The sequence below is a fragment of the Amblyomma mixtum genome, chromosome 8, assembly GCF_055824585.1.
Source record: "Amblyomma mixtum isolate Tamu chromosome 8, ASM5582458v1, whole genome shotgun sequence".
In the NCBI taxonomy this organism is placed as follows: Eukaryota; Metazoa; Arthropoda; class Arachnida; order Ixodida; family Ixodidae; genus Amblyomma; species Amblyomma mixtum.
The window spans coordinates 91,671,058-91,695,612 of record NC_143019.1 but is presented as its reverse complement, the minus strand read 5'-3'; the positions used below and the strand labels follow the sequence as shown (position 1 = coordinate 91,695,612).

Here is a 24,555-nt window from a genome sequence, read left to right as displayed (position 1 = left end):
GTATAGATTTCAAACTTGTTTCATGCACTAGTACACAGTCTCTCTTTGTGTCATTATTTTGAGTCCGAGTTGTGTGTCGACGGTTTCAAATGATATATTATTACTTCTATCAAATATTTGCGCAGTTACTTATTTCAATGGAAACTTAACTCAATCAAGGAAAAGCTGCCACAGCCATTTCAGCGCTAACTGGAGTTATCCAAAACAGCTTTAAACAGGGCCTCAATGCAAGAAGAGAGCTTAGTGGGGCTGGTAGATGCGTGTTGATGTAAGCCACTGAACGGCGCTAACACATCGGACCGAAGAAAAGAACACAGGCGCAAACGGTGACTGGCAACCAGCTGTTGCAAGTCAGTTTCTAGTCAGCGCATGTGTCTGCGTTATTCTTCTCCGTCCTGTCAGTTAGCGCGGTTAAGTCGTTTACATCGTAATTCAGTTCCCATAAATGTACCAATAGGGTACTGACACATGTTTCGGTGCTTGCTGGCACATCGACGCCTTGGAAATGTGCGCGATTTCCATGGCGAGGAGGAAGGAAGATGAAGCCTGTGCTGACTATATAATAATTGTATTGGCAGTCAGCAGTTCTCGTGCCTTCTTTCGTCGTATTTACCTCCTCGTAAATCGAGCTGAACATCGAGGCACTGGAGGAGTTACTTTTCCCGCCAAAGAACACCTGTAGTGTGACGTTACGCGCCTCTTCTTTCATTATGACTTGACTGTTTTTTTTTTTGTTCACCTTGAATCCGAAGGTGGCGCTGGCTCCGAACGACAAGAAGCCATGCATTGAACGTATGCGCTTCGATGAAGCCTACGCTACCACTCGACATCTGCCTTGGCCTTATCGGAGCGGTATTTTTTTGTCGCCGATGCCGCGAGTACAAGATTGATATCACCTTTCCGCCAAGCACAGAGATAGTGCGCCGAACAGCGTCGAGTGCACGTTGTCGCGACAATAGCCGGCCGTTTGGAAATGCACAGTGCCACTTCGTTACTAGACGGTATGAAACCGTTAGTGACAAAAACGAAATGAAATTGCGTATTTCGTTTGCGCCCACCGCGCAGCTCATACCCACAGATGTTTTAAAGAGCGTCGAATAAAAACCGCGACATTCTCTCTTTGCGATCACTCATAATCAATTAAGCCTTTCTGAAGCAGCTGTCCTGGCCGCCGCACAAATAGCCATCCTGCTGCTGTTAAGGAACAACCTAATTGTATTACTTCTTGCTTGTTTCGTACTTCGGACTTTGATTAGAAAACGCCGCTGTCTATTAAGCAGGAGAGAAGAAATAAAAGCTGTTAATTTATAGCGAAGCGTAGCAATAAAGTGCCGACAAAATGATGGCGTCCGTCCTTCCGTTCGTCGCTTTGGTGCCTAGCGCTACAATTTACTCAATGAAGTTCTCACCTGGCTGCCTCTTCTAAGGTTTCCTCTTTACGCTGGTTAAACTTGGTCTGCGGAGACTAACCGCTGTCCTTATTCGCAAAGAATAAATATCAATCAGAGCGTTGCACCAGTCATCATCATCAGCCTGACTACGTCCACTGCAGGGCAAAGGCCTCTCCCATGTCTCTCCAATTAACCCTGTCCTTCGCCAGCCGCGGCCACCATATTCCCGCAAATTTCTTACTCTCATCCGCCCACATAATTTTCAACCGTCCCCTGCTACGCTTGCCTTCTCTTGGAATCCACTCCGTTACCCTTAAGGACCAGAGGTTACCTTGCCTTCGCATTACATGCCCTGCCCAAGCCCACTTCTTCCTCTTGATTTCAACTAGGATATCATTAACGCGCGTTTGTTCTCTCCCCCACTCCGCCCGCTTCCGATCTATTTATTTATTTATTCAAATACCTCACGGGCTCCAACTGGAGTATTATGTGAGGGGGGTTAGATAACTGGGGTGGGAAAAAGAAGCAAGTAGAACATGGTTATTTGAACATCGTTATACAAATAACAAGCAAACAACCAGAAAATAGAACTAAATTGAAAAACTAAATTGAAAATCACACTACAGAACACACTTCGCTTAACGTTACACCTATCATTTTTCTTTCCATAGCTCGCATTGTTCTGCCGCTGTTCGTCGATCAATGCAGCGGATACCGGAAGGAGAGCGTGCTCTTTGCGGTCGCTCATTGCTGATTTGGAGTTGGTAGGTAGCGCGAAGCAAATGTGATCCGTTGCTTCAACAAGACGCTTTTTTACGGATGCCGTCCAATTTATTTCTCATGAAGTTGGTTTCCTTGCGATTGTCGCCAATAACTTCTTTTCATTTCATGTCTCTTTTCTTCTTGTAGTACGGTTTACATTTTGATGCCATTACGCAACAAAAACCCGAAACAGCGAGATTAGTAAACGATGCTAATGCTATTAAAGAATTCGAAGCTCGGTGTCAAATTTAGATAACGGCGGCACAGTCAGGCCATGACGGTACATCCTCTGTTTAGAGAAGAAAATCGTGCCAAGTAGTTACCACTGCACATCTGAGCTGTATTGAGTTATGCAGTGCAGTTAAACTGGTTGCGGGCGCAGCAGTGTCCCTTAAGTTTGGGCTCGCCGGATGTTTTTTTTTTTCGAAACTTTCTGTCGGTGGCTTAACACGGGCGCCTTTCCACCTAAATGCGCAACTCCTGCACCTTCTACCTTCAAACAATTCCCTGATATGACAGTCTAATTCACTAATAGGGTAAATTCTCATCATTATTATGTACATTCAGCGAAGAATAAATCTCATCAGCCGTATCTGCATAGCCCAGCAGGGAAGTCGTACCGTCACTGCCAATCCAACTCTTTCCCCAAGAATGCCATTGCCAGCAAAAGCCACAATAAACTGTCTGGAGTGCACACGTGCCTAGACTACATTCATATGATTAAAATCTGCGACACATTTGGAAATGCGTTCAAACGTAACTATTGCTGCAGGCTTATTTTTAGCCCTGCAGCGACGCCGCTTTGTTGATTCCTACCTCGTCGCTGTACCATACAATCTAGTTTAAGTAGCTGCAGCAAACTTTATCGGAAGGCTGAATGGCATTAGAAAGGCACTGAAGGATTCTGGCAAAAATCTACTGGAGAGGAGGCAGAAATAAAAACCGCCGTCTAATAGATACCGCACATGTTCACTGGATTAGCTGAGCTTTTGGACAGCCCCATAGGGTTACTAGAACATCTTTATTTGAATTCCATGTAATCTGTTACGTCTTGGAAAGCGTTGGTCTGGAAAATTAATTTTCACTTGTGACACCTAAATGACGTAACGGATTTGAAGTTGTCCCAAGGGCGCTCGTAGATGATCGCTGTGCACGCTGCTGATGCCTGCAATAGAAAAAATTCATTTTTAAGACACTTGAGTTCATTGCCAAAAGTGTGCGAGCCCTTTGATCATGGTGTTTTTGAGGACGCAAATGTATAATTTATATTTCTGGAATTTGATCCCATCCATTGGCTCCCAGACAACCTTACGCGCGTTCGACAGAAAAGCGATCGACCATAACTTAATATCTTTTATAGTTCTACATCTAATTCTACCCCTGCATTTTGTTATGCATTTCTTTATTTGCACTGAGGTGCGTTTGCTGATAACAAATATTGCCAAGAAAAACTGATATTTATGCTTGCTGAAATACGATTTCGAAAAGCTGAGTGTACCTCTCCAAGTTTTTTTAGTTGCATATACGGTACCCTCATGAAATTTGAAACAGATTCCCAATACGCAGCCCATCATCATTCGAATATTTTTAGCGAATTTTAAATCAAAATTAACGTCTCATGAGAGTGGAGTAAAACTGCATTGCCAAAACTTCAAAAGTGCAAATAGCCTGTCAGTACCAGTGACACCTAAATCAAAGATAAAGCAGCCGTTAATTATGCAAAATTAAAACATCAGTTGGACAGACGGCAGCTTACCTGATTGGTTGTAGGCTGACACCTCTCACTCGAGTAGGGACCATCGCTGATTTTGCAGTTGGTTGGCGCAGTCTCGAATATCAGCTTGTAGTTGACTCCAGCCACAACCTGGTGACAAGTAATATCGCAAATATTTATCATGTTTCTCAGTTTTACCCTAACAAAGGAGAGACACCAGTTTAGGTTAGCATTGGCTTAGAAGTTCAAGCGACAAATTGAAAAACTAAACAAAAGGTCAGACAGTCCTCCGAACGAGCTTTATTTGCTTGCATTGCGGTTAAGTAGGAGTGGAGTAAAAGGGTAATGATGTTTTTTTTTCTATAAATGCGTTGCTTTTCTCAGTAAAGGGTGACACTAAGCAAAGCTTTCAAATAATGTCACTGCCACTGTGGCACATAGCAGAGAAAACACGAAAAATTGCTTTTCGGAGCGGAAATCTCGCCGTTAAGCTTCTTTTGGAATCAGTCGGCTATGTTTAAGCAACAAAATCGCCCTTTTTTCAAAATTTCATTCGGCGCCTAAAATGAAGCTGAAGTGTGGCCAAATAGAGTAAGTATGGGAGCTTGCTTGTTTAAGTTCCTCTTTCTTTTTAGGGTGTTCTTCTAAAGCTATAAGTCCTGAACTTTTTACAGTGTTAAGTAATGAAGAAATTCTCATGAGTAATATATTTCAGTAATAAAATACACCAAGAGCACTGATATCGGCTCATGAGCAAAACAAAAGACAGGTATCTTCCCACAGTAAGCAAGGTTTAACGACTTCCAAGAATACTTCGATGTTTGCAACATCAAACAGACAGTGACTGCATTGTTGACAGATATATTTTCAATATACTTTCCTTCCCCTGGATAAAAAACGAGGAAACATTTTAATTGTCTTTGCAGCAAGTTCAGTGGCAAGTTTTGTAGCCTGAGCTGTCATTTCATGAGTTTTCACAGCCGCTATATTAGACTACATTTTCTGCATGTAGTGTTATGTTAAAGTGGAAGCACCTCCCTCAAGAGTTACAAATAAAAAAGTCTTCTATTCTTTCGAAGTACACACTACTTCTTCCATTGATTAAAAGAAACGAAGAAACCATTTACGTTGAGAAATTTTGCACAAACAAATATCCCGAGTTTACCTGAGTCTCAACCTTGAGCAGCCGCAGAACGGTATGGTAGTAAGTGAGGCCAGCTGTCTGCTGCGAGATCGCAAAGTGGGCCAGTTGCACGTATTTAGGATCGCTCGATGGATCCTGCTCTTCCCAGCCTCCGACAAGGCGTGTTCCTTGGCTCAGCCCCACCATGCTAACTGCCAAGAAACAAACAACTGCCACAGCCTTCATTCTCGCTTAGGCTAACCGGAATGGTCTTCCACACACTTCAGCAATGCTGCTCCAAACCCTCTGCTATCGGCAGAAACATTTTCGAGGCCTTTATAGGTGTAAGGTGCCCTAGACGGAATGGGTAACAGGCAGGCAATAAAGCTATTGACGTATGTTGCCTGATAAGATTCTCTGCCTGCACCTTTCTATTGTAGGCGCTTTAGAAACAAGATAAGATTATCGATCGGTGCCAAAGCCGCATTGACGAACATGGGCATTCATTAACACAGAATGGAAGTTTTTAATGATGAGCTGGAGGGTTAAAGACCTCATGTTTTTCACGAAGTGTTTCGAAGGTCGTTGCAGCATGCGCCCTGGTGTTGTATATCTGATAATCCCTGCCTTAGCCCAGTTGACATCATTACACATGTGAAACCCTGTGCTTGTTGTGGCGCCCTTTGGCCAATAGGGGAAACCATTGCGTTGGCGACAGTTCGCTCCGTCTGCCGCCTTTGAACCACTTTCTATATTGAGAATTTTCGAGTTTAAGAAGCCGAAGCCTGTTGAGACCTGTGGACAGGAAAGGGTAATAATGCAATGAGATAGCATAAGAAGTTGAATGCTACTATTCTCAAGGTATTTTCACCTAGATTTATGAATAAATGCAGCACATTTCTGTCGAAAGGACGCACTGGTATTTGGTGGCGACCTAACATGGGATTCAAAAGAGAGAGCCGAAGCCACATAAAGGACCACTGTTTTAAAGAAGGGTACATTTTTAATATTGACTGACCAAAGGAACCAACCGTCTTTCCGAGCTGAATAAGGCCTGAAGCAGAGTTTATTGAACACAACTAGTAATGAACGCTGGCATCAGGATCGTCTCGTCGCTCATGGTACAACGGATTGGCTATCTTCCAGGTGCATCTGAGAAACTCAAAGCGCCAGGATCCAATAGTTTGGTCTGCCGATCGCGCGGTGCTTGCCGCCATCTATATAACCTGATCCATTCCCAGGCATCATAGGAGTCAGTGGCAAACTGCTTTTTTGTCTAATCCTGCTTCGCTCTTGACAGGCGAGTTTGATCTGAGGTTAGTTGTATCTAGATATAACATACTTTTGCCGCCGATTGCAACAATGCTTGATGGAGGTTTTACATGCATTGAACTCTTGGGCGGGAAGCTTCTGACATGTTCTCGTTGCAGTGGTAGCTACCACTTTATAATGAACTGCACTGCTATCGCCGAAAATACGTGCTCAAAAGTGCCAACCGCTAAGCATGAAACTTGATCTGCACATCGTGCAAATCCATTCCAAGCAGCCATACTGACACAAACCAGGCTAAAGTTTTTTCGGCGGGAGTGTTTCATGGTTAATAGTAAGCGCGACCAGCAGAGGATTTATGGTTGAGACACTCGCAGACTAAGTGGAGAAATTACTTCAGTTTAAAACAATACTTGAAAGGATGGCAGAAACAGTTCGTTAAGTCCAGACTTGAATTGAAATTCTTTTTATTATTGCTTTTGTACATGATAAGGTGATGCTAATTCTATTGGACGAATTTCAGATTTAAGCCGATCTTTTGAATCAAGCCAGGCTGTGGATTGCTTCTGGATGTCAGCAATGCCTTTGGCAACGCGTGCCACAGTGCGCAGTTAAGTAAACTGCACCTGCTAGGTTTTCGTGGAATTTTTATTTTGCTTTTAGGGAAAGTTTTACACAAGAGAAAGCAACCCGCTGCGTGTGGGCGAGCGACAATTGATTTTTGCGTCTCAACGCAAGCGTTCCTCAAGGGTCCGCAACTGTCACTTTTATTTAACGCCGCCGCGGTAGCCCACCTACTTCCGGCCACCGAGCGTGACAGACGCTTGTAGAATGGGCTCCACTGGAGCAGCGATTGCGGCCCGGGCCGGCCGCGGAAACAGGATTGCTGAAACTGCTGATAACGAGTATCAGGTTCTTTTGCCAACTTTGCCTACCGGACGGCTGGTGTTGAACACTGTTTTTCTTCATGGCGATGTGCGACGGCGGCCTTTCAAAGTCGAAGACTTCCGTGATGCCCTGGTCAAGAACGGAACTCTCCCCGACGTGATAGCGGTGGCGGCGTACCAGGTTAACCACGTATGGGCGGTGACCCTCAGCACTCCCGAGGCAACCAAGCGGCTGCTCGCCGTGAAGGAAATGCAAGTGAAAGGGCGCCGGTGCATGATCATCGACCCTGAGGACCAGCACGTCAAACTACGGCTGCATTGGATGCTGCCCGGCGTCGATGACGAGGACATCAGAACGGCATTTGCAGCGTTCGGAAAGATCACCGCAGTGACCCGCGAAAGGTGGCGAGTTCAAGGAATGACTGAAAAGGTCTCTACTACAAGGACTGTTTTATTGAAGATGAAGCCAGGCGTAACAGTCGAAGACATTCCTCATCAGCTGAGGGTGGCGGGTGAGCTTGCGCTTGTGGTTGTGCCTGGTAGGCCAATGCAATGTCTGCGCTGTCGTGGCACTGGACACGTACGGCGGGAATGCAAAATTCCTCGCTGTCAGAAATGTAAGCGATTCGGTCATGGTGAGGCTGATTGCATTCGCACCTACGCATCGGCCACGGGAGCTGCGTTGGAGGACGAAAAGGCGGAGCTGCAAATGGATGCCGCTGAAGCTGAGGAGGCGGCTAAGGGGGCAGGGGGAGCGGAGAAGGTAGCAGCAGCCACCGTCTCCTCACCTGCTTCCGCGGAGGACACCGAGACGCCCAGCGACCAAGGGAAGGAGCCTGAACTTCCAGGCGCCGCGGCGACCGAAACGGCAGGGGACGGCGGATCTGCAGGTGCTTCAAAAACCGAGGAGCCCGAACCTATGTGCAGCGACGAGGGCAGGGATGACGGCGACAGCCGCATGGCGACCGTTAGTGCTCCCGTCAAGCGCCCTCACAATCTGACTCTCAACGAAGGGACTAACGATACTACCACCACTGCAGAGGAGCCTCCAACGAAAGCTGCGCAGGCCCGGAGGCCTGCATTCAAGCCGCGCCCCAACGTTTCATCTGAAAGACGAGTCGCCGCAAGTTCACCTTTGCGGCAAGGCCACGGCGACCGACCTGAGAACCCTGGCGTCACACAAAGCGTCTAGCGATACGCTGGACGTGAGAGGTAAGCGCCATGCTCTCGGTCTCTACACCTTTTTGTCGAAATGGCTCCGCTATGTTGTCTGAAAATAGCCACACTTAATGCAAGGGGGTTGGCGGGGAAAAGAAAACAGAGTCAAGTATATCGACTTATAACAGACTGTGACATTGACCTGTTGGCGGTACAAGAAACTAAAGTAGACGGGGAGGAAGAGACCGGGAGCATGGTGCAGCGTTTCACGTGTAGGTATTACGCAGTAGTGGCTCATGCAGTTGGAACGTCGGCTGGGTGTGTGCTCTGCGTCAAAAAGCTGCCGGGCCTGGTTGTTCAGGCTTATGCAACATGTTCTCATGGACGATTTATTGTGCTTGATTATGCTTACATGAATGTGGAGTGGAGAATGATCTGCCTTTACGCACCTAACAAAGTTGACGAGAGGGCAGCCTTTTTTGGAAAAGTTGAGGAGTACTTCGCTGTCGAAAGGCAAATGATCGTCATGGGTGATTTCAACTGTGTCTTGGCTGCGCGTGACAAAACAAGTGATAGAATATTCAGAGACATAAGTACCGAAAGACTGTCCGAGTTAGTGGAAAAATGGAATATTGAAGATGTGGCTGACTGTTAAGATGGTGAGCGGGATGTGCAATTCACGCACTTTCAGCGTACGAGTCACGCACGTCTAGACCGTATTTATATGGCGGTCGACCTGCTGCCAAAATGCAACAATTACAAGGTTGAACCTGTGTCCTTCTCGGACCACTGTTTGGTACAGTGTAGGATAGGAAGAGCAAAACGGGAAAATGCTTTTAATTGGGACTTGTGGAAATTTAGTGATAAGCTGTTAAAGTGTGAACGTTTTTGTGACAATATAAAAGAAGAAATTGGCAAAGTAGAGCCAAATTCAAGACAAAAGTTATGGGAGCAGTGGGAACTATGTAAGCAGCAAATTAAAATATACGCAATTGAAAAGGCTAGCTGCTTGAAGAAAGAGGGAAAAATAAAGGAAAAGGATTTAAGAGAACTGCTGCGGAAACTAATTGAGCAGGAGAGTAAAGCTCCTGGTAAGTGGATTGAGGACGTAAAGAAAATTAAACAAAAGCTTGAAGTTATGGAACAAGAGCGTTATCGCGGTGCGCTGGTGCGTGCGAGAGCCGAAGAGGCGGTTTTCGGTGAAACACCAACAAAACGAGCATTGGGCATGGAAAAAGCACGGGCTGAGCGCAATAGGATTGATAAAATTGAATGGGGGGGGTGTCGTAGCAGATGACGAAACGCATATAAAGCAAGCTTTTGCTGAATTCTATCAGGCGCTTTTCGCAAAACACGACGTAGACATCGACACATTCAAGGGAGGGTATCTAGGAGCGATGCCAAGATTAGATGACGAACACAAACAGAGATTAGAGGCACCAATTACTGAATCTGAAGTGCAAACAGCAATAGGAAATTTAAACTCGGGTAAGTCGCCTGGACCAGACGGTTTAAGTGCGGCTTTCTATAAAGCCTTTAAGCAAGACATTTCCCCTTTGTTAACGGTACTCTTTAATGACGCATATGAATTAAAAGCACTACCTCCTTCCTTTGGCGTATCTTACACTGTCCTAATTCCGAAAAGGGAAGATAGTGAAAAGTTAAAGCATGTTACAGCCTACAGGTCGATTTCACTTACGAACGTGGACTACAAGATATTCATGAAGGTGCTAGCAAGGCGGTTACAAAGCGTAATGAATGTGATAGTTCGTTCTCATCAGACGTGCGGCATCAAAGGTCGTTCTATTGTGTCTAATATTCATAAAGCAAGATGTGTTCTTGAGTGTTGTCATATTACGAACAGTCCTGTTGCTATCCTTCAGTTAGACCTGGAAAAAGCGTTTGACTGCGTGGCACATGAACTTTTGTTTTTAATTTTGGATCACGTGAATGTCGGGTCAGTCATCAGGAAGGGAGTGGCCATGGCGTACCGAAACTGCACAACGAGACTAATAGTAAATAAGAGTTTGGGGGCCCCCATAAGCGTGAAGCGTTCGGTGCGCCAAGGCTGCCCCCTAAGCCCTCTTTTGTTTGGGGTATACATAGAATCCCTGTGTTTGAGCATAATACAGAATGACGGTATTCAAGGTTTTAAGTTACAAGCGACAGAAATTAAGTTGCTGGCTTATGCGGATGACGTAGCTGTTTTCGCTACTGATTATGAGAGCATAAGGAAGGCCATTGATTGTGTTCAGCAATTTAGTCAATCGACAGGAAGTCGAGTCAACTGGGCCAAATGTATTGGCTTCTGTCATGGTGAGTGGCCAACCACTCCTGTTAACTTTGCGAATGTGTCCTGGGTAACGACCTCAGTGAAGTATTTAGGTGTCCCACTGGAATGTTATCGAGATAGCGAACCGCATTGGAAAAGGCAGCTGGAAGACACCCGTGCAAAAACTGACAAGTGGAAAGGGGCTAGGTTATCTACATTTGCCAGAGCTACAGTGTGCAACTTATTCTTCATCAGCAAGTTGTGGTACGTGATGCAGGTACTGCACTGTTCGCGAGTTAACGTGCAGAAACTGCACCGCATCTTTGCAGTGTTTGTCTGGGCCTCGAGCTGAGAACGATGCAGCCGGACAAATTTGTTCAGAAGTGTAAAAGACGGAGGACTAGGGCTCGGCCATCTGTTTTTGCGCCAAATTGTCAGCAGATTTTTATTCTTTCGAGACGCGAGTGACCCGTTCTTGCGCACAATCTGTCAAGTAAGGCTGGGCCATGCATTGCCGGAATGGGTTGTTGAAACAGATAACATTCAAGGTCGTATTTTTGGATACACCAGAGAAGTGGTTATGAGTGTTAGATTTCTAGCTGCTCGTTTTTCGCAGCAGTACCTCTCTACTGTAAAAAAGAAAACACTCTATCGGGATTTACGAGATGTTGTTCTGCCGGAACCATTGTACAGGGCCACATACCGTGGAGGCCAGGGCGGTAATGTGTTGAAGAGGGTGAAGAAAATGCAGGTACCAACAGCAGCCAAAAGCTTCTTTTTCAGATTACACACAGAAACACTGGCCGTCAAAGCATTTATGGAGAAAAAGGGAATGTTTCTTCCTTGGGGTTCAGATTGTCTGATATGTAAGAAGCCAGAGACAATCGATCATGTATTCTTGCACTGCTGGGAAGGCGTCTACTTCTGGGACGTCTTGCAAAGAACGCTGAAGAAAGACTTGCCTCTAGACACGTATGGAATACGGTATCTCCCTCTACAGAACGAAGAGGGAGTGCCTTATGATGCAATACTGCTGCTGGGCCTCCACGCTATTTGGCGCTCACGAATGGCTGGATACCACTGTGAACCGGATGCGAGGCCTGCACGAATTTACTTCCGCGAGAGTGTGCACTGGTTTGTTGAAATACAGAAAACGGGTGCTCACGTTCCTGAGTGGCTCTCGAGGGTAGAGCCCTTGGTGTCCTTAAAGGACTTTTAGCATGACGATGCCTGCAGCAGACGGTTGAGTGTGAGTACCACCTGAAAGGGGTACAATGTAAATTTCCTTTTGTGTTTGTGTACCGTGTCGGAGCCCGGCAATAAAGAAAAAAAAAAGCCGCGGTAGCCCAGTGGTTATGGTGCTCGGCTGCTGACCCGAAAGACGCGGATTCGATCCCGGCCGCGGCGGTTGAATTTCTTTGGAGGAGAAATTCGAGGCCCGTGTACTGTGCGATGTCAGTGCACGTTAAAGAACCCCAGGTGGTCGAAATTTCCGGAGCCCTTCACTACGGCGTCTCTCATAGCCTTAGTCACTTTGGGACGTTAAACCGCGTAAACCAAACCAAACCAAACTTTTATTTAACATTAACTTGAATGCATTTTAAACTGCTGTGCCTGTGAGCTTGTATCAATACGTTGACTACACTGTCCTCGCAGACCGGTTGCCAAACTAGCGTGACGTAATTTTTTTTGCTCTTCGAGCCGCAACTAAGGCCATGGAGTGGTTCTTACAGAACCTGAGTATATTTAACACTACCAACACTCAACATATATCCTTTGGTAGCCCGATGAAAAATTTCGATTTTAATTACCAGCTTTTGTTGCGTGGGTGTGATTGTTCTTATTGCAAATGTAACCCTTTTAGTTATGTACCTACGGTAAAGTATTTAGGAATACACTTCGACTGCGCTATTTCATGCAATGATCATCTCTCCAGTATTTAGAAGAAGCTCCGAACCGTACCCTGTGTACTTCAGTATATTAGGTTCCACACGCCGCTTTCAGTACAGAAAGTTATTGTAAATGCTTTTGCTTATAGTATACTGCGATACTGTATGACAGTTTACGGCCACTGTGGAGTTCGCTGGAAGCATAGAATTAACTCTATCTTGCATTCCTTTATAAAATGCATTGCCGATGATTTGGGCCTTCGTTGTTATTGTGATGCTTTTAAAATATTATCACTGCCTGATATTGCTGTATTTTAACGGAAGGTTTTCTCGAAAGAAAATTTTGGTTTTGTAACTACAATATTCCGAATGTTCCCACGGGGTCTCTTTGACCAAAGGAACATTATTGTGTACCCCGGCGGCTTACAAGATATGATTAGCGTGTAAGAGATTATGAAGGTCATTTTTATTTTAGCAGGTTATCTCCAAGCGTACTTCGTGGCAAAACCAAGTGCAAAATAGAAAAGATATTGAAATGCACTGGTAACTAATGGCGTGATGAATTTGGGCACATAATATATTAGTGTTTATGACATAATACCATGTAACTTTTGTATTTTGTTAGTAGCTGTCTTTGTTAAGAATTCAGGAATGCATAACGATTTTCATTTAGATGGCAATCGTGACACAAAATGTCTGTGCACCTGTTGAGAGATTGTTTCGTATTTTCCAGTGAATTGATTTTAGGTATTGCCATGTGCCACTCTTTTCCTCGTCAGGGTGACGTTTGCAAGTAGAGGTATTCAAAACAGAACATTTTTTTCTTGTGTTTTTCTATATATTCATTTGGCGAAGGAGATAATCTCATCCTCTGTCATCTTTGGATACCTTATCATGACCTGTGTATATGTATGCGTGGTTCCGCTGCCTTTCGGGCTTTGCCGCTCAAGCGCCATGAGAATTTGGCAAACCGGATGTGTGTACATTTCGTTTGTATTTTTACGGAATAAAGTACTACCGCAAACATTTTTATTGTGTGCGTAATGGTGAGAATAAAACCTTACGTTGTGTTACGGAGTCGCGTTCCAAGTACCGTTTAAAGAACGTGGTGTGGCATTATTCGCGCAGTTCTTTCGCCGCAAAGGAGGGTTGGATGTTCTAAAACGTAGCTCATTCATGTACCGCAGTATTCACGGTAAGAAATTTGCAGCCTTTTCTTCGAACCGCTCGTCTGAAACTATCACCTCAGCTTCTCTATGAAACTCCTGCGATTTTAGAGAGAGTTCATGCTACTGAGGCATATTTTCGGGCCTACATGAGAACAGGAGTAAGTTGACTCATGGTTTAGCGCAAATGACGCATGTTAGAAACAACTGCACAGTGCAGCATCACAGCTTGGTAGATAAATGAGCGCATCTCATACATTAGCGATACCTGAAGAGTGTCCCCACTTGGTAGAAAGAAGGACATCTTGGATATATCTATATCATGTGCACCTTGAACTTTCCAGCAGAACCATTCATTAGCTAACCGCATGTTGCCTACGCAAGCAGGACAGGATTTTTAAACATGAAGAGAAACTGCGCGTCTGCTGGTGGAATTACCATGTGAAATGTGCTCCACACCTACTCATGTTGTAAATTCAGCTAATCTCTTGGAAACTAAGAAAAATGTTGTCGTTATCTATAATCTGTCCGTGGGTCAGATATTCTTCGCGCAGGCAAACACAACTCCTGGCAAACGGCAGTAAATTATTCATCGATTGAGATGACTTCAACAACGCGACTTTCTGGAGACTAAATAAGCAGTTACTAGCATGTAAAACATTTTGGAATTTATTTAGTTCATTTTGAAATAAATTTATTCCAAAGTGCCGGAATTTCATTTTTCAGGGGTTTCATTCAATCTTCGCTCACACTGGATTCAGGGCTACTGCTCTGTGCCATTCTTTTCCCTCATACAACATATTATCGAACCGCAACGAAAATTTCGTTGGTGCGTGCACATTACGATCTCTGGGTTGCAGTTTACACTGTAACCGTTTCTTTTCCATAGTGCACTGAATGCCATACAACAACTCACTATGGAGCTTGAGATGAATGGTACATTGAGTACCGCCAATGGAATCTTTGCCTGTCTAGCAGAATGGTCGCAGCAAATTCTCATCAATGCAGTGCGTAATCATTGACAAAGTTGCATGACCATTAACTGAACGAATATATAAACTTCTGTTTTCTAGGGCCAAAAGTAAATAACGGTTGTGCGTAAGTGTCAGGCTGCATATAGGAAGACTCCCAAAGGTCACCACCGACAAGTTGGCTGCTTATCGCCATAACGAGATTGTTTTTCTATTGTGTTGTGGCTTGCCGTTTCTGTACATGCCTCTATCTTTTCAGATAACACCAGAGCCAGTCAGAATACTTCTGGCTTTCCGTTGTTAAAGAGGACTATCCCATGGGAAAAATCAAGCGACCTTTGTTAAAGCAGTGGTAAGATATGCTTCAGCCGGAAAGATTTGTTTGCCGGTAAGGTATATTTGACACATGCTTATTTGTAAACACCTCTGCGGAAGCTTAATGGTGGCTGCTAGCTGTTTTGCTCGATGGGTTCAGCTGTTCACGAAAAAGAGGCTGCACAACAAACGCGGCAGTACTCTAAATGTATGCATTGGGAGGCTGATATGAGGCATACAAAGCTTCGTGTTACCGTCTTTTTGCGCACGTATATAGATAGCAGCGACCAGCTGCTGCCTTTTGTTATCGGCCAGTGTCCCAAGCGGAGGTGCTATGCGAGCTCTATTTTCCCCCATTTCAGACGGTATACGAGGATCTGGATGACACCAACCACGCTCTAATCACGCGTTCTATCGGCGACGCGCTGCAGCGTATGCAGGTACCAACTTAAAAGATCAGGTGCTGGCGTCCCGGATCACATCTTTTTGTTCACCGAGTTGAAAATGATTAAAGCCGCTTGGATATTACTGACTGCTGTGGAGTGCGTCTGGAATTGCTTTAGTGGGGCAGGAAAAAAGGTCCTTCATATTTATATTCCAGTTACCGTCCCATTTCAATAACAAGTGTTTGTTCCAAGGTAATGGAAGACGTCCTCTACAATCACACAGTAAAATTTTTAATATCTGTTAATTTTTTCAATCCTAGACAACACGGCTTTCGCAAGGGCCTCTCATGTAATGCAGAGCTAGCTTCATTTATAAATGACATAAGCTCCAACCTAGACTTCAATATACCTGTTGACGCGCTGTTCTTAGATTTCGAAAAGGCCTTCGATAAAGTTCCCCATCAAAGACTGCTACTTAAACTCTCAAGATTTCGCATTAACCCCATGTATTAGATTGGATTTGTAATTTTCTTACGAACCGAAAGGAATTTGTGTAGGCTAACAGCCGCTCCTTGTCTTTTTCTCCAGTCCTCTCCGGAGTCCCGGAACATTGCTGTTTCGAATTTATATTAATGACCTGCCTAGTTACATATCCTCTAACCTCCGCCTTTTCGCAGACGACTGCGTACTTTATCGTTCCATCCATACGAGCTCTGACTCTAGAATTTTACAGGACGACCTTAAACGAATCGAAACTTGGTGCGACAAATTGTTTATGTGCCTGCACACTAAGAAAACGTTTTTGCTTTCTTTTCAGCGTCGGAAAAACTACCAGGCATCCAGTTAAACGTTTTGTGGCTCAGTAATCTCTTCTGTACATTCTTACAAACACCTTGGCGCCACCCTTTCTGATACACTAACCTGGTCAGAGCATATAATGAACATTACTAATGAAGGCAATCGCACTTTTGGTTGCCTCCGTCGAAACTTGCGCCTAGCCTCTGCATCCGTGAAAACACCGACTTATCTTATATTTATCAGACCTAAATAAGAATACATATGCTCAGTCTGGGATCGCCATCAATCTAATGTTTCTAACACCCTCGAAGCTGTACAAAATCGCACTGCCTGGTTTATTTTCTCAGACAATTCCCGACAATTCTCAGATAATTTTCCCGTTCTTGTAGCGCAGTGAACAAAATCATGAATTATTTTCTCAGACTACTCCTATCATTCAAGCGTCACTGCACTCAAATCAAGGGCTAATCTTACTAATCTTGAAAAACGACGCTGCATCTTCAGGCTGTGCCTTTTTCACAAATTCTACCATGCGCCGCTCAATATTTCAGCAATCTTACCAGTTCATTGACAATCAAGCAGCGCCAGCCATCCTAAAGCCGTCTATCCACCCCCAGCACAGACCACAGCCCATGTTCGTTCGTTTTTTGTTCAGACCACTCGGGACTGGAACAAACCGCTTGTCGACGCTGTCCACCACTCCGACCCACATTCCTTCAAGACTGCCATTGAACCACTCTTCATTTGAACATTATGCCATCCCTCATGTATAAACCCACCCCAAGGGGCATTTGAGGTACTAATAATGAAATAAAATTAATGCACCGGGAAAGACAGAGGATGCAATAAAACACACACGAGATCAAGCACACCTGTAATTGTGGCAATGTCATTCATGCAAAGCTGGCTGGATACGAAGTACTTTACGATGACATGGTTATTGCGACTGATACTGCCGACATCGCGTAGCCATTCACCGACAAAGCTACAGTGCGCAAACTACAGTGACTATCCAACTGACGAAAAAATATTATGAAGATGATGACGAGGAGGGAGGCCTTGCACCAGTTGCTGTGAACGACTCATTAACGGTGGATTTTGAACGCTGCATTGCTGAATTAAATAATTATATTTGCGGCTTATACATGCATCCCGCACTTTTTATTCATGATCCACATGGCGAGACCTACAATATGGCTGCAAAAAATATTACAGCTTACGGTGAAGTCTATTTCCTCGAATGGCAGCCTCAAGGCTAACCAAGCGTTTCGCTACTAAAGCGTCTCAGAAATAAGCGTGCATTCTTTTAAATTGCTTAAAATAAATATTCAGGAATAAATCAATAAAGCAGCGTTGACTCGGATGTCTTAATAACTACTATGACACCAAATAATTGAATCCGTTCCAAGACTATTGATGGTAATTGAGTGAAAAAGGACATAGTAGGGTACAACTTCAAAAAAAAACAGCAGTTGTTAACACTGGGCCGCGGTTCAAGGCGTCTTGCAAAACACTCTGGAGAAACACCGTGTGATGAAATTCACCTGCTTCAACAACGGATCTGCCAAAAACGAGGTCGAGACGCGAATATGGTGTTCATGTTGCGAAGCAGAGCAGAACCAAGAGCAGTGCACGTTCAAAATAAAAATCAGGGGGCAGTTCGGCTCTCTATAGTGCTGCAAGGCGAAGGCGTTTCCTGGTGCACTGTTTTTATTTCTTTCTTATTTTTCATATTTTTTAATTTTTATTTTCCTTCCTTTTCTTATTTTTATAGTTTTTTTTAATTTCTTCTTTTTATTTTCTGATTCCTTTTATTTTATTTATGAAACCCATGGATACACTAGAGTGCCTTCATTCATACTCGCACCTTGAGCCTTCGTGGCGGAGTGGTAGCGTCTCCGCTTCAAATGCCAAAGGCCCTGGTTCGATTCCCACCCTCGACGCAGTTTCTTTTTAAGAAGTGACGCCGAAACGCACACAAATTTGCGGACACGGCTTCTAGCGACAGTATGAGGCATTAAAGGCTTTCGCCCTAATATAAAGTAGAGGAAGCCGGCTTCAATCTCCAGCGGCATAGCACCTCCTGTCGGCTTCGAGTAGTTGCCTAGATGCACCGATTCTTACACGACCAAAGGTAATGAGAAACACGACAAAAAGCTCACAGCTGAACAGGTGGTCCAAGCGTAAAGTTGTCTGATACGTTGAGAGCTACCAGAGGCCCTTCAAGAATATATTTGTTCTGTTTGTGGCGAAATGCGTGTGGTATGCATCTTTGGATCACATCATTTGAATGCCTAATGCGACTAGGGTAAAGCGATGAAAATTGTTCACGCCTTCATAATGCTGGCCTCACTTACACTGAGCTGTCATTAATAGGTACCCGTGGCCATCAATAACACGGAAGCGCAGTTTTTCATTCATTCATTCGGTATTTTTTGCATGTCTTGTGAAATACAATCATTGATAGACATCTAGCCAATAGCTAGTAATGGGTCCATAATCAACATAGGATACAAAATAAATGCAGCACGCGAACAAATGAAACAAATACAATTCATAACACAATAACCCATAACATGCACAGTTTATACAAGAATGAATAACAGTATTTCAGAAAAAAGGGCCTCTTTAAAGCAGGAGTAAAATTAGGTGCTTGTTTTAGGTTTAATGGTAAAGAATTCCAAGAGCGCCGTTAAAATCTATGTGCCTTTTTTTGTACAGGTTCTCGTATGGAGGTAGATTAAAATTTTGGTGTGTAACAGCTTTTGTGTTTAGTAACGGAATTTTGAACTAAGTGATGGGAAGTGTGTCATTAGTTACTATGATTCTGTGAACGATCTGAGCAATTTTGAATTCGTAGAGCGCATTTAGTGTCAGAAGAAGAAGAGAATTGTACTGGTACATGCAACATTAAGAGCTCCCTGTAAAAGATATGATTCTTAATGCGCGTTTCTGTAGACGAAACACAGGTTCCAGGTAAGTTGTAAAGGTGCTTCCCAATAACTGAATGCTGTGATTGAGATGACGTTGAATAAACGAAAAGTAAAGAATGCGTAGGATAGAATACTCGAATTATTTACGAGCCGTAAGTAAAATAAAACATTTGTACGCCAGCTTCGAACAAAGATGTGTAATGTGAGTTTTCTAATGCGTACCAGATTCAAAAGATAACCTAAATACTAGTAGGAGACACTGGTTAAAGTTTTGTTCTGCGTAGTGATATATTCAGTTCTTCAATATTCAATTTGTTTATTCCCTGAATAAAAAATTATATACGTCGCCTTATTAAGATTTAAGGTCAGCTGTTTAGATGTGAACCGCGTAAAAACATTTTCTAACTCAGCAGCGATTTTATTTTGAATTTCACGCATATTCTCTCCAATAAACACAAAAGCGGACAGGGTTAATTGGAGAGACATGGGAGAGGCATTTGCCCTGCAGTGGGTGTAGTCAGGCTGATGATGATGATGATGATGATGAAACACAAAACCAGCGTCGTGGGCATACAGCAACGGTTGACTGAACTGAAGATTGCAGAGAAATCATATATGTAAAATGAGAAGAATACGGGCCCTAGCACTGAACCCTGTGACACGCTAGATAAAACTGTTTGAGACGTAGAGGTAATTTTTTTTATTACTGCATGCTGTTGACGGTCACTGAGGTAGCTTTGAATTAAGTTCAGGATTTTGCCCCTGAACCATTATTTGTTAATCTTGATCAGTAATATCTGGTGGTTAACTGTGTCGAAGGCCTTTTTTATATCGAGATACATTACGACAGCAGTTTTATTTTGATGAAGAACTGTAATTAGCATTTGTGTAAGAGCATGAAGAGGTGGTGTGTGTAGATGTTTGACGTCGGAAACCATGTTGACGGGGGCTCAGGATGTGTATTTGGATCGGAAATTGTTTATCTGCGTATAGAAAATCTTTTCAAACAATTTTTTAATTAATATTGATATTGGCCTATAACTTGATGGATTGGAGCGATCTGACTCTTTAAAAATGGGAACTACTTTTGCTAACTTTAGTTCAGAAGGATGAACTTTGCATTCAAGCGAGCTATTGAACAGATGAAGGAGGGGTCTGCTAATATGTCTATATTCTCCTTAACCAGCTTTACCGGAATAGGATCAATTCCTGCAGCCTTGCTGGTTCTTAACTGTTTAACTATTGCTATCATTTCGTCCACTGTAATATCCTCAATAACAAAAATATTCACAACCGATTTCATTGACTGCATATTTTCAGTTACTGGTGGTAGTTGCGCTGTTAGTGTGGTTCAGTATTTACAAAATATTCATTAAACTCATGTGATGTTGCTTGACTAATAAAATCAGGCAGTATACGTTCGTCTGAACAGAGCCCCAGTGAGCCTATTACGAAGTTCAAGGTTTTATTTGTGTAACCATGAGTGTTATGAATAAGAGATGAATAGTATTGTTGTTTCCTTTCTCGAACTAGACATATTGACAGGTTTCTTAAGCGCTTAAATTGCTTTAAATAATAATTAGTAGTATTAACACGTTTCTGTTTATCATGCCATTTTTCTTTCTGCTTTAGTACGCCTAAGATTTCGTTAGTCATCCATGGGCATATGAGTGCATTATATTTACCCGAGGCCTTCCGTTTGTTACTCTTCAAAATTGTTTCTCAATAGTGGCGAAGAAGTTAATGTATTCATTGTTTATGTCAGTATCGTAGGTATCTAAGGAGTTTTTTGGCTGTAGGAGCTCACGGAGCAGTCGATAGTCAATCTTTTGCTGCGCTTCATGGCCACTAGTTTTCGGACTTACTTTTCCTTGGATTTTAATAAAAACAAATATGGCTCTGTGATCACCTATTTGATGCAGATAACTTCTAGTCGATCTGTTACAGGTGATGTTACTAAAGGCATGAGCATATAATGCATTTGAACTACTGTAATTAATGTATTTGAACTACTGGTTATACGTGTGGGATCTGTTATAAGATTGCATATATTATAAGACTGCAATAGTAAGGTGCAATTATTAACTTCTTCAGAAAGACGTGTATTAGAGTCCCCCACGATCACAACACGATTGCTTTTTTAGATGTCAAGGCTGCTATCACTGATTCAAGTTTTTGAAAAAAAAATCGACACCGCAGAACCAGGAGGGTGGTAGACCACATCGGCAATTATGCCACACTCAAGTTTTATGAAAAGCGCCTGAGTTGTACAATCGCTGATAGTAAGGGTAGAATGAACTTCATAAACTACGTTCTCGTTTACAAAAACTTGTAGTTTTCATGGCGCTCATAGAACAGTGTGCGCAGTTCGATGAAAGCAGATAGTGAAAACAGGTCTGCGTTCGAGCCCTTCAACAGGCGCCTGTCATATTAGCTAATTATTTCTTTATCTCAGAAAAGGTAACCGAGGCTCCCTCTTCATTTGGGAGGCACATATTTCACCTGGCGACTGAATACAAGTGACAAACAGAGCGGAAAGTGATAGATTGCTGTAATTATATGCGCAGTTACTTCGACACTATTGCCAGGAATCCGGAATTACTCTAAACTTAGGACCAAGAAGCAATGATCCACAATTGTGCGTTTTTGCATGTTACTATTTGCAGCTGAATGATGTAACCTTCCTGGTTTTAGTCCAAGGCTGATCGTAGATGGTCGCATCGCAGTTTGCTACGGCCTGTAAGAAACAAGAATGGATTATGATTGTATGCACGTAAACGGCACCATTTCTTCTATTGCTCTGCTCTGTACTCCTCCATAGATAGATGTTTTTAAATAGAGGTCAGCTCATGTATTCAAAAATTTGTCCGTTCTACTCTTGTACGTATTGTGGCATCGTGAAAAACTTCGAGCACTATCCTGAGGAAAGGCTTAACGAGAAGGAAGTTAGGTAGCGGGCGCCAAATCTCCTTCATTGCAGCTTCGTTTTCTTTGAAGCCCCGACCCTCGTGTATTCATTCATCGTCGTCTTCGATGCAGTGGCATTAATATGCCGTTAAAGAAGATGCCTATATCTATTTTTCTGCTTTTATCTTCGCCGGAAGTTAACAGGCCTACGAAAAATGTAATCTCATAAAGTTGGTTATATTGAATTTTGAGTGAGCTAAAGTTGTCTTTCAGAAGCGTTCTGAGCAGTGGATCTACATAGTACATTGTAGCCTGCTGCAACTTCAGAAACAGCTGATAATTATGGGTGATTTTTCTTTTCTATAAATTTTAGTTAATAGCTGCATTGTCTAAAAATACCTCAGGTCTCACAGTAGAATCAGCTTTTTTGAAAGAAGTACTTTTCATACCAATAAAGTAAAAGAGTAAGACAGATCCACAGCTAGGAATGGCCAGTAGTGTGGCTGGCAGAACACAGAACGTGGCTTACATAGTATTTCGCATGCTTGCACGTCTGAATAGAGTTCGAAAATTCGCCGTTTACGCAGGGTCTTCTTGCGATTTTGAACCATATCTTGTAGTTCATTCCAGACACGACCTAGAGATGATGAAAGAGACCATTCTTTATATCTCGCGCAAAATAATTGTTCTATGTTACTATTTTTATGCAATGTAACGAGAATATCTTTAGCGCTGAATGGTAATGATAAAACGAGCATTTCTTGCTAATACTCTGAGACAGGGCAGCAATACCTGCGTAATTAGTAGTCAGTTACTTGCAATGCTGAAGGCATAGCGTTGGTTTCTTAGTAAAGAACTGTGTCGTAATTAAGAGATATTGTTTAGATGTTTTTTTCCAATTTTAAAAATAATGGTCTTAGTCGCAGCGTTACGAACGTTTATCCAGTTTTCTTGATCGGGCAGAGCCACGACTGTCATGTGTTTTTAGCATAATACCGTGAGCGCAGATTTACAGCTAACCAGAGAGCAGTAAACGTCATAGCTTAGTAATGGACAAAAATCACAATTAAGAAGGGCAGTCAAACGCATGAAATGTCAACGTCAAATGGAACGATAGTGATTGAACTTCAGGTATTGAAAACAAGAAGGAATGGCTAAACAATAGACTTTCACGTATCTAGTCCAAGTAACCTTTAGAGAGACGAGGCAAATAAGCTGCAACGTGGCAATCAAGCGACTTCAAGGGAAAGCGATGCATCTTGGTATATGTACGAGGAAAAAAAAGAATGAGAACGGGATTTATAACGTTGACATTGCGACAGGCGGCTCCCTACTAAGCTCAAGGTGTACCAAAGATAGAGTTGGCTACAATGCACCGGCGCTATTGCTTTGAGCAGAATAATAAAGAGCTAAATACGCCGAAGTATTCTAATCATTTGTTATCATTACGTTACATTCAAGTAGCAGGCGCAGCAAACAAAAGCATATTATGAGTTCTAACGTACTATAAGTTTTGAATACAGATAGGTAAATTAGAAGCATTCGCCGCAGGAGCGTGTGCGGTAATTATTTATTATAATATGTTGCTTCCAGTTAAAATTTTGCAGTAAAATGTTGCACCCATATACCTGTAAAAAGTAAAAATGTTCAAAAATATATCGCACTACAGAGCTGCCGCAAGTTCCAGTCTTCGTTTATGAACTGATAGTGTAAAATTACCTCAAAAATTTTGCTAAGAGCGCCAAGAGACGAACTAATATGCCTCCGAAATTAACCATGTCAGTTTGTTTCGCTCACACTACTCAGTACGGGAAAAGAAATCTCCACACTTTTTTAATTGTCTAGAGCTACTGGTACGAATTTACAAATTTATGCATTGAGGGTCATTCCCCTCTCACCCTGATTGAAGCTCGGAATAAGTTTTTCGCTAATATGGTTACAATATTCTCTTTGCATAGTCAAGCACTTCGGAAAACAAAGATAACATACTCGTGGAAAAAAAGAAACTGTTGCCCTCACCTGCGTCTGTACCTTGATGAGCCATATCGCGGCATAATGACTACTGAATCCTGTTTTCTTTTGCTGCTGCTTAATCGCAAATTTTGCCAGTTCCAAATATTTCACATTGCCCCATGGGTTTTGCTTCGTCCAGCCGCCAACCATAAAGCCCCTTGCATAGTGGAGCTCAGATGCAGTTGACATTAAGAGAGCAAGTATATACACAGCCTTCATTGTTATAGAACTCGAGGCTAGCTCGTCTTACACAGAGCTCGATAAAGGTTATCGTGGCAGGTGTCCCTCCATGCGGCAGCTGCGCGAGCGCCAAGACGAGCGCGATACAATAGGCATATTCATCACGCGTCATGACATGCGAAAATACAAAACCTGCGCGTTGCATTCGTTTCTTCTGAATTGTGATTGCTTGTGTTTGCAGTGCGCATACCCGGTCGCATACGACAGAGCTAGTTGTTGGGTCAGTAACTTGACAAAAAGCTGCCCGCAAGAGACGCAGAAAGAGTAACGGAACGCGCGGTAAGCGGGAATTCAAAAGTGATCTTTATTCGCAAAGACATGCTTGCTCCCTAGCAAGCTGCAAGTTCATTTTAGAAAAAGA

At 43.2% G+C, this 24,555-nt stretch overlaps 3 protein-coding genes across 4 annotated transcripts; 1 reads left to right on the top strand and 2 right to left on the bottom strand.

Annotated features, from left to right (window-relative positions):
- Window positions 1-3,184: 3,184 nt before the first annotated feature.
- LOC149333494 (cystatin-2-like) lies at window positions 3,185-9,539 on the bottom strand. Its single transcript, XM_089558699.1, has 3 exons — window positions 5,033-9,539; window positions 3,910-4,017; window positions 3,185-3,318 (listed from the first exon to the last, which is right to left on the bottom strand). Exons 1-3 carry the CDS (start codon window positions 5,234-5,236, stop codon window positions 3,235-3,237), a joined length of 396 nt encoding a protein of 131 aa, XP_089414825.1. The 5' UTR covers window positions 5,237-9,539; the 3' UTR covers window positions 3,185-3,234.
- On the bottom strand, window positions 3,913-24,173 carry LOC149333493 (cystatin-1-like). Of its 2 annotated transcripts, XM_089558698.1 has the most exons (4): window positions 23,961-24,162; window positions 22,471-22,578; window positions 21,724-21,771; window positions 3,913-4,022 (listed from the first exon to the last, which is right to left on the bottom strand). In XM_089558698.1, the coding sequence occupies exons 1-4, from the start codon at window positions 24,141-24,143 to the stop codon at window positions 3,990-3,992; spliced, it is 372 nt and encodes a 123-aa protein (XP_089414824.1). In that variant the 5' UTR covers window positions 24,144-24,162; the 3' UTR covers window positions 3,913-3,989. The 2 variants fall into 2 exon arrangements, with proteins under 2 accessions (XP_089414824.1, XP_089414823.1); XM_089558697.1 differs by lacking the exon at window positions 3,913-4,022 and having other exon boundaries at window positions 21,568-21,771; window positions 23,961-24,173.
- Window positions 7,406-8,439, top strand: LOC149333495 (uncharacterized). The gene has a single exon (XM_089558696.1). It carries the CDS (start codon window positions 7,421-7,423, stop codon window positions 8,336-8,338), a length of 918 nt encoding a protein of 305 aa, XP_089414822.1. The 5' UTR covers window positions 7,406-7,420; the 3' UTR covers window positions 8,339-8,439.
- Window positions 24,174-24,555: the final 382 nt, after the last annotated feature.

Bases quoted from the DNA above. Each gene is read 5' to 3' on its own strand.
- LOC149333494 (XM_089558699.1), bottom strand. From the start codon at position 5,236: ATGAAGGCTGTGGCAGTTGTTTGTTTCTTGGCAGTTAGCATGGTGGGG. The intron at 4,018-5,032 runs GTAAACTCGGGA...ACTTGTCACCAG, and splicing joins TGCTCAAGGTTGAGACTCAG to GTTGTGGCTGGAGTCAACTA. The intron at 3,319-3,909 runs GTAAGCTGCCGT...TTTCTATTGCAG, and splicing joins GTCAGCCTACAACCAATCAG to GCATCAGCAGCGTGCACAGC.
- LOC149333495 (XM_089558696.1), top strand. From the start codon at position 7,421: ATGATCATCGACCCTGAGGACCAGCACGTCAAACTACGGCTGCATTGG.
- LOC149333493 (XM_089558697.1), bottom strand. From the start codon at position 24,173: ATGAAGGCTGTGTATATACTTGCTCTCTTAATGTCAACTGCATCTGAG. The intron at 22,579-23,960 runs GTGAGGGCAACA...CATCATCTCTAG, and splicing joins TCATCAAGGTACAGACGCAG to GTCGTGTCTGGAATGAACTA. The intron at 21,772-22,470 runs GTAAGCCACGTT...TGTTTCTTACAG, and splicing joins GCAAGCATGCGAAATACTAT to GCCGTAGCAAACTGCGATGC.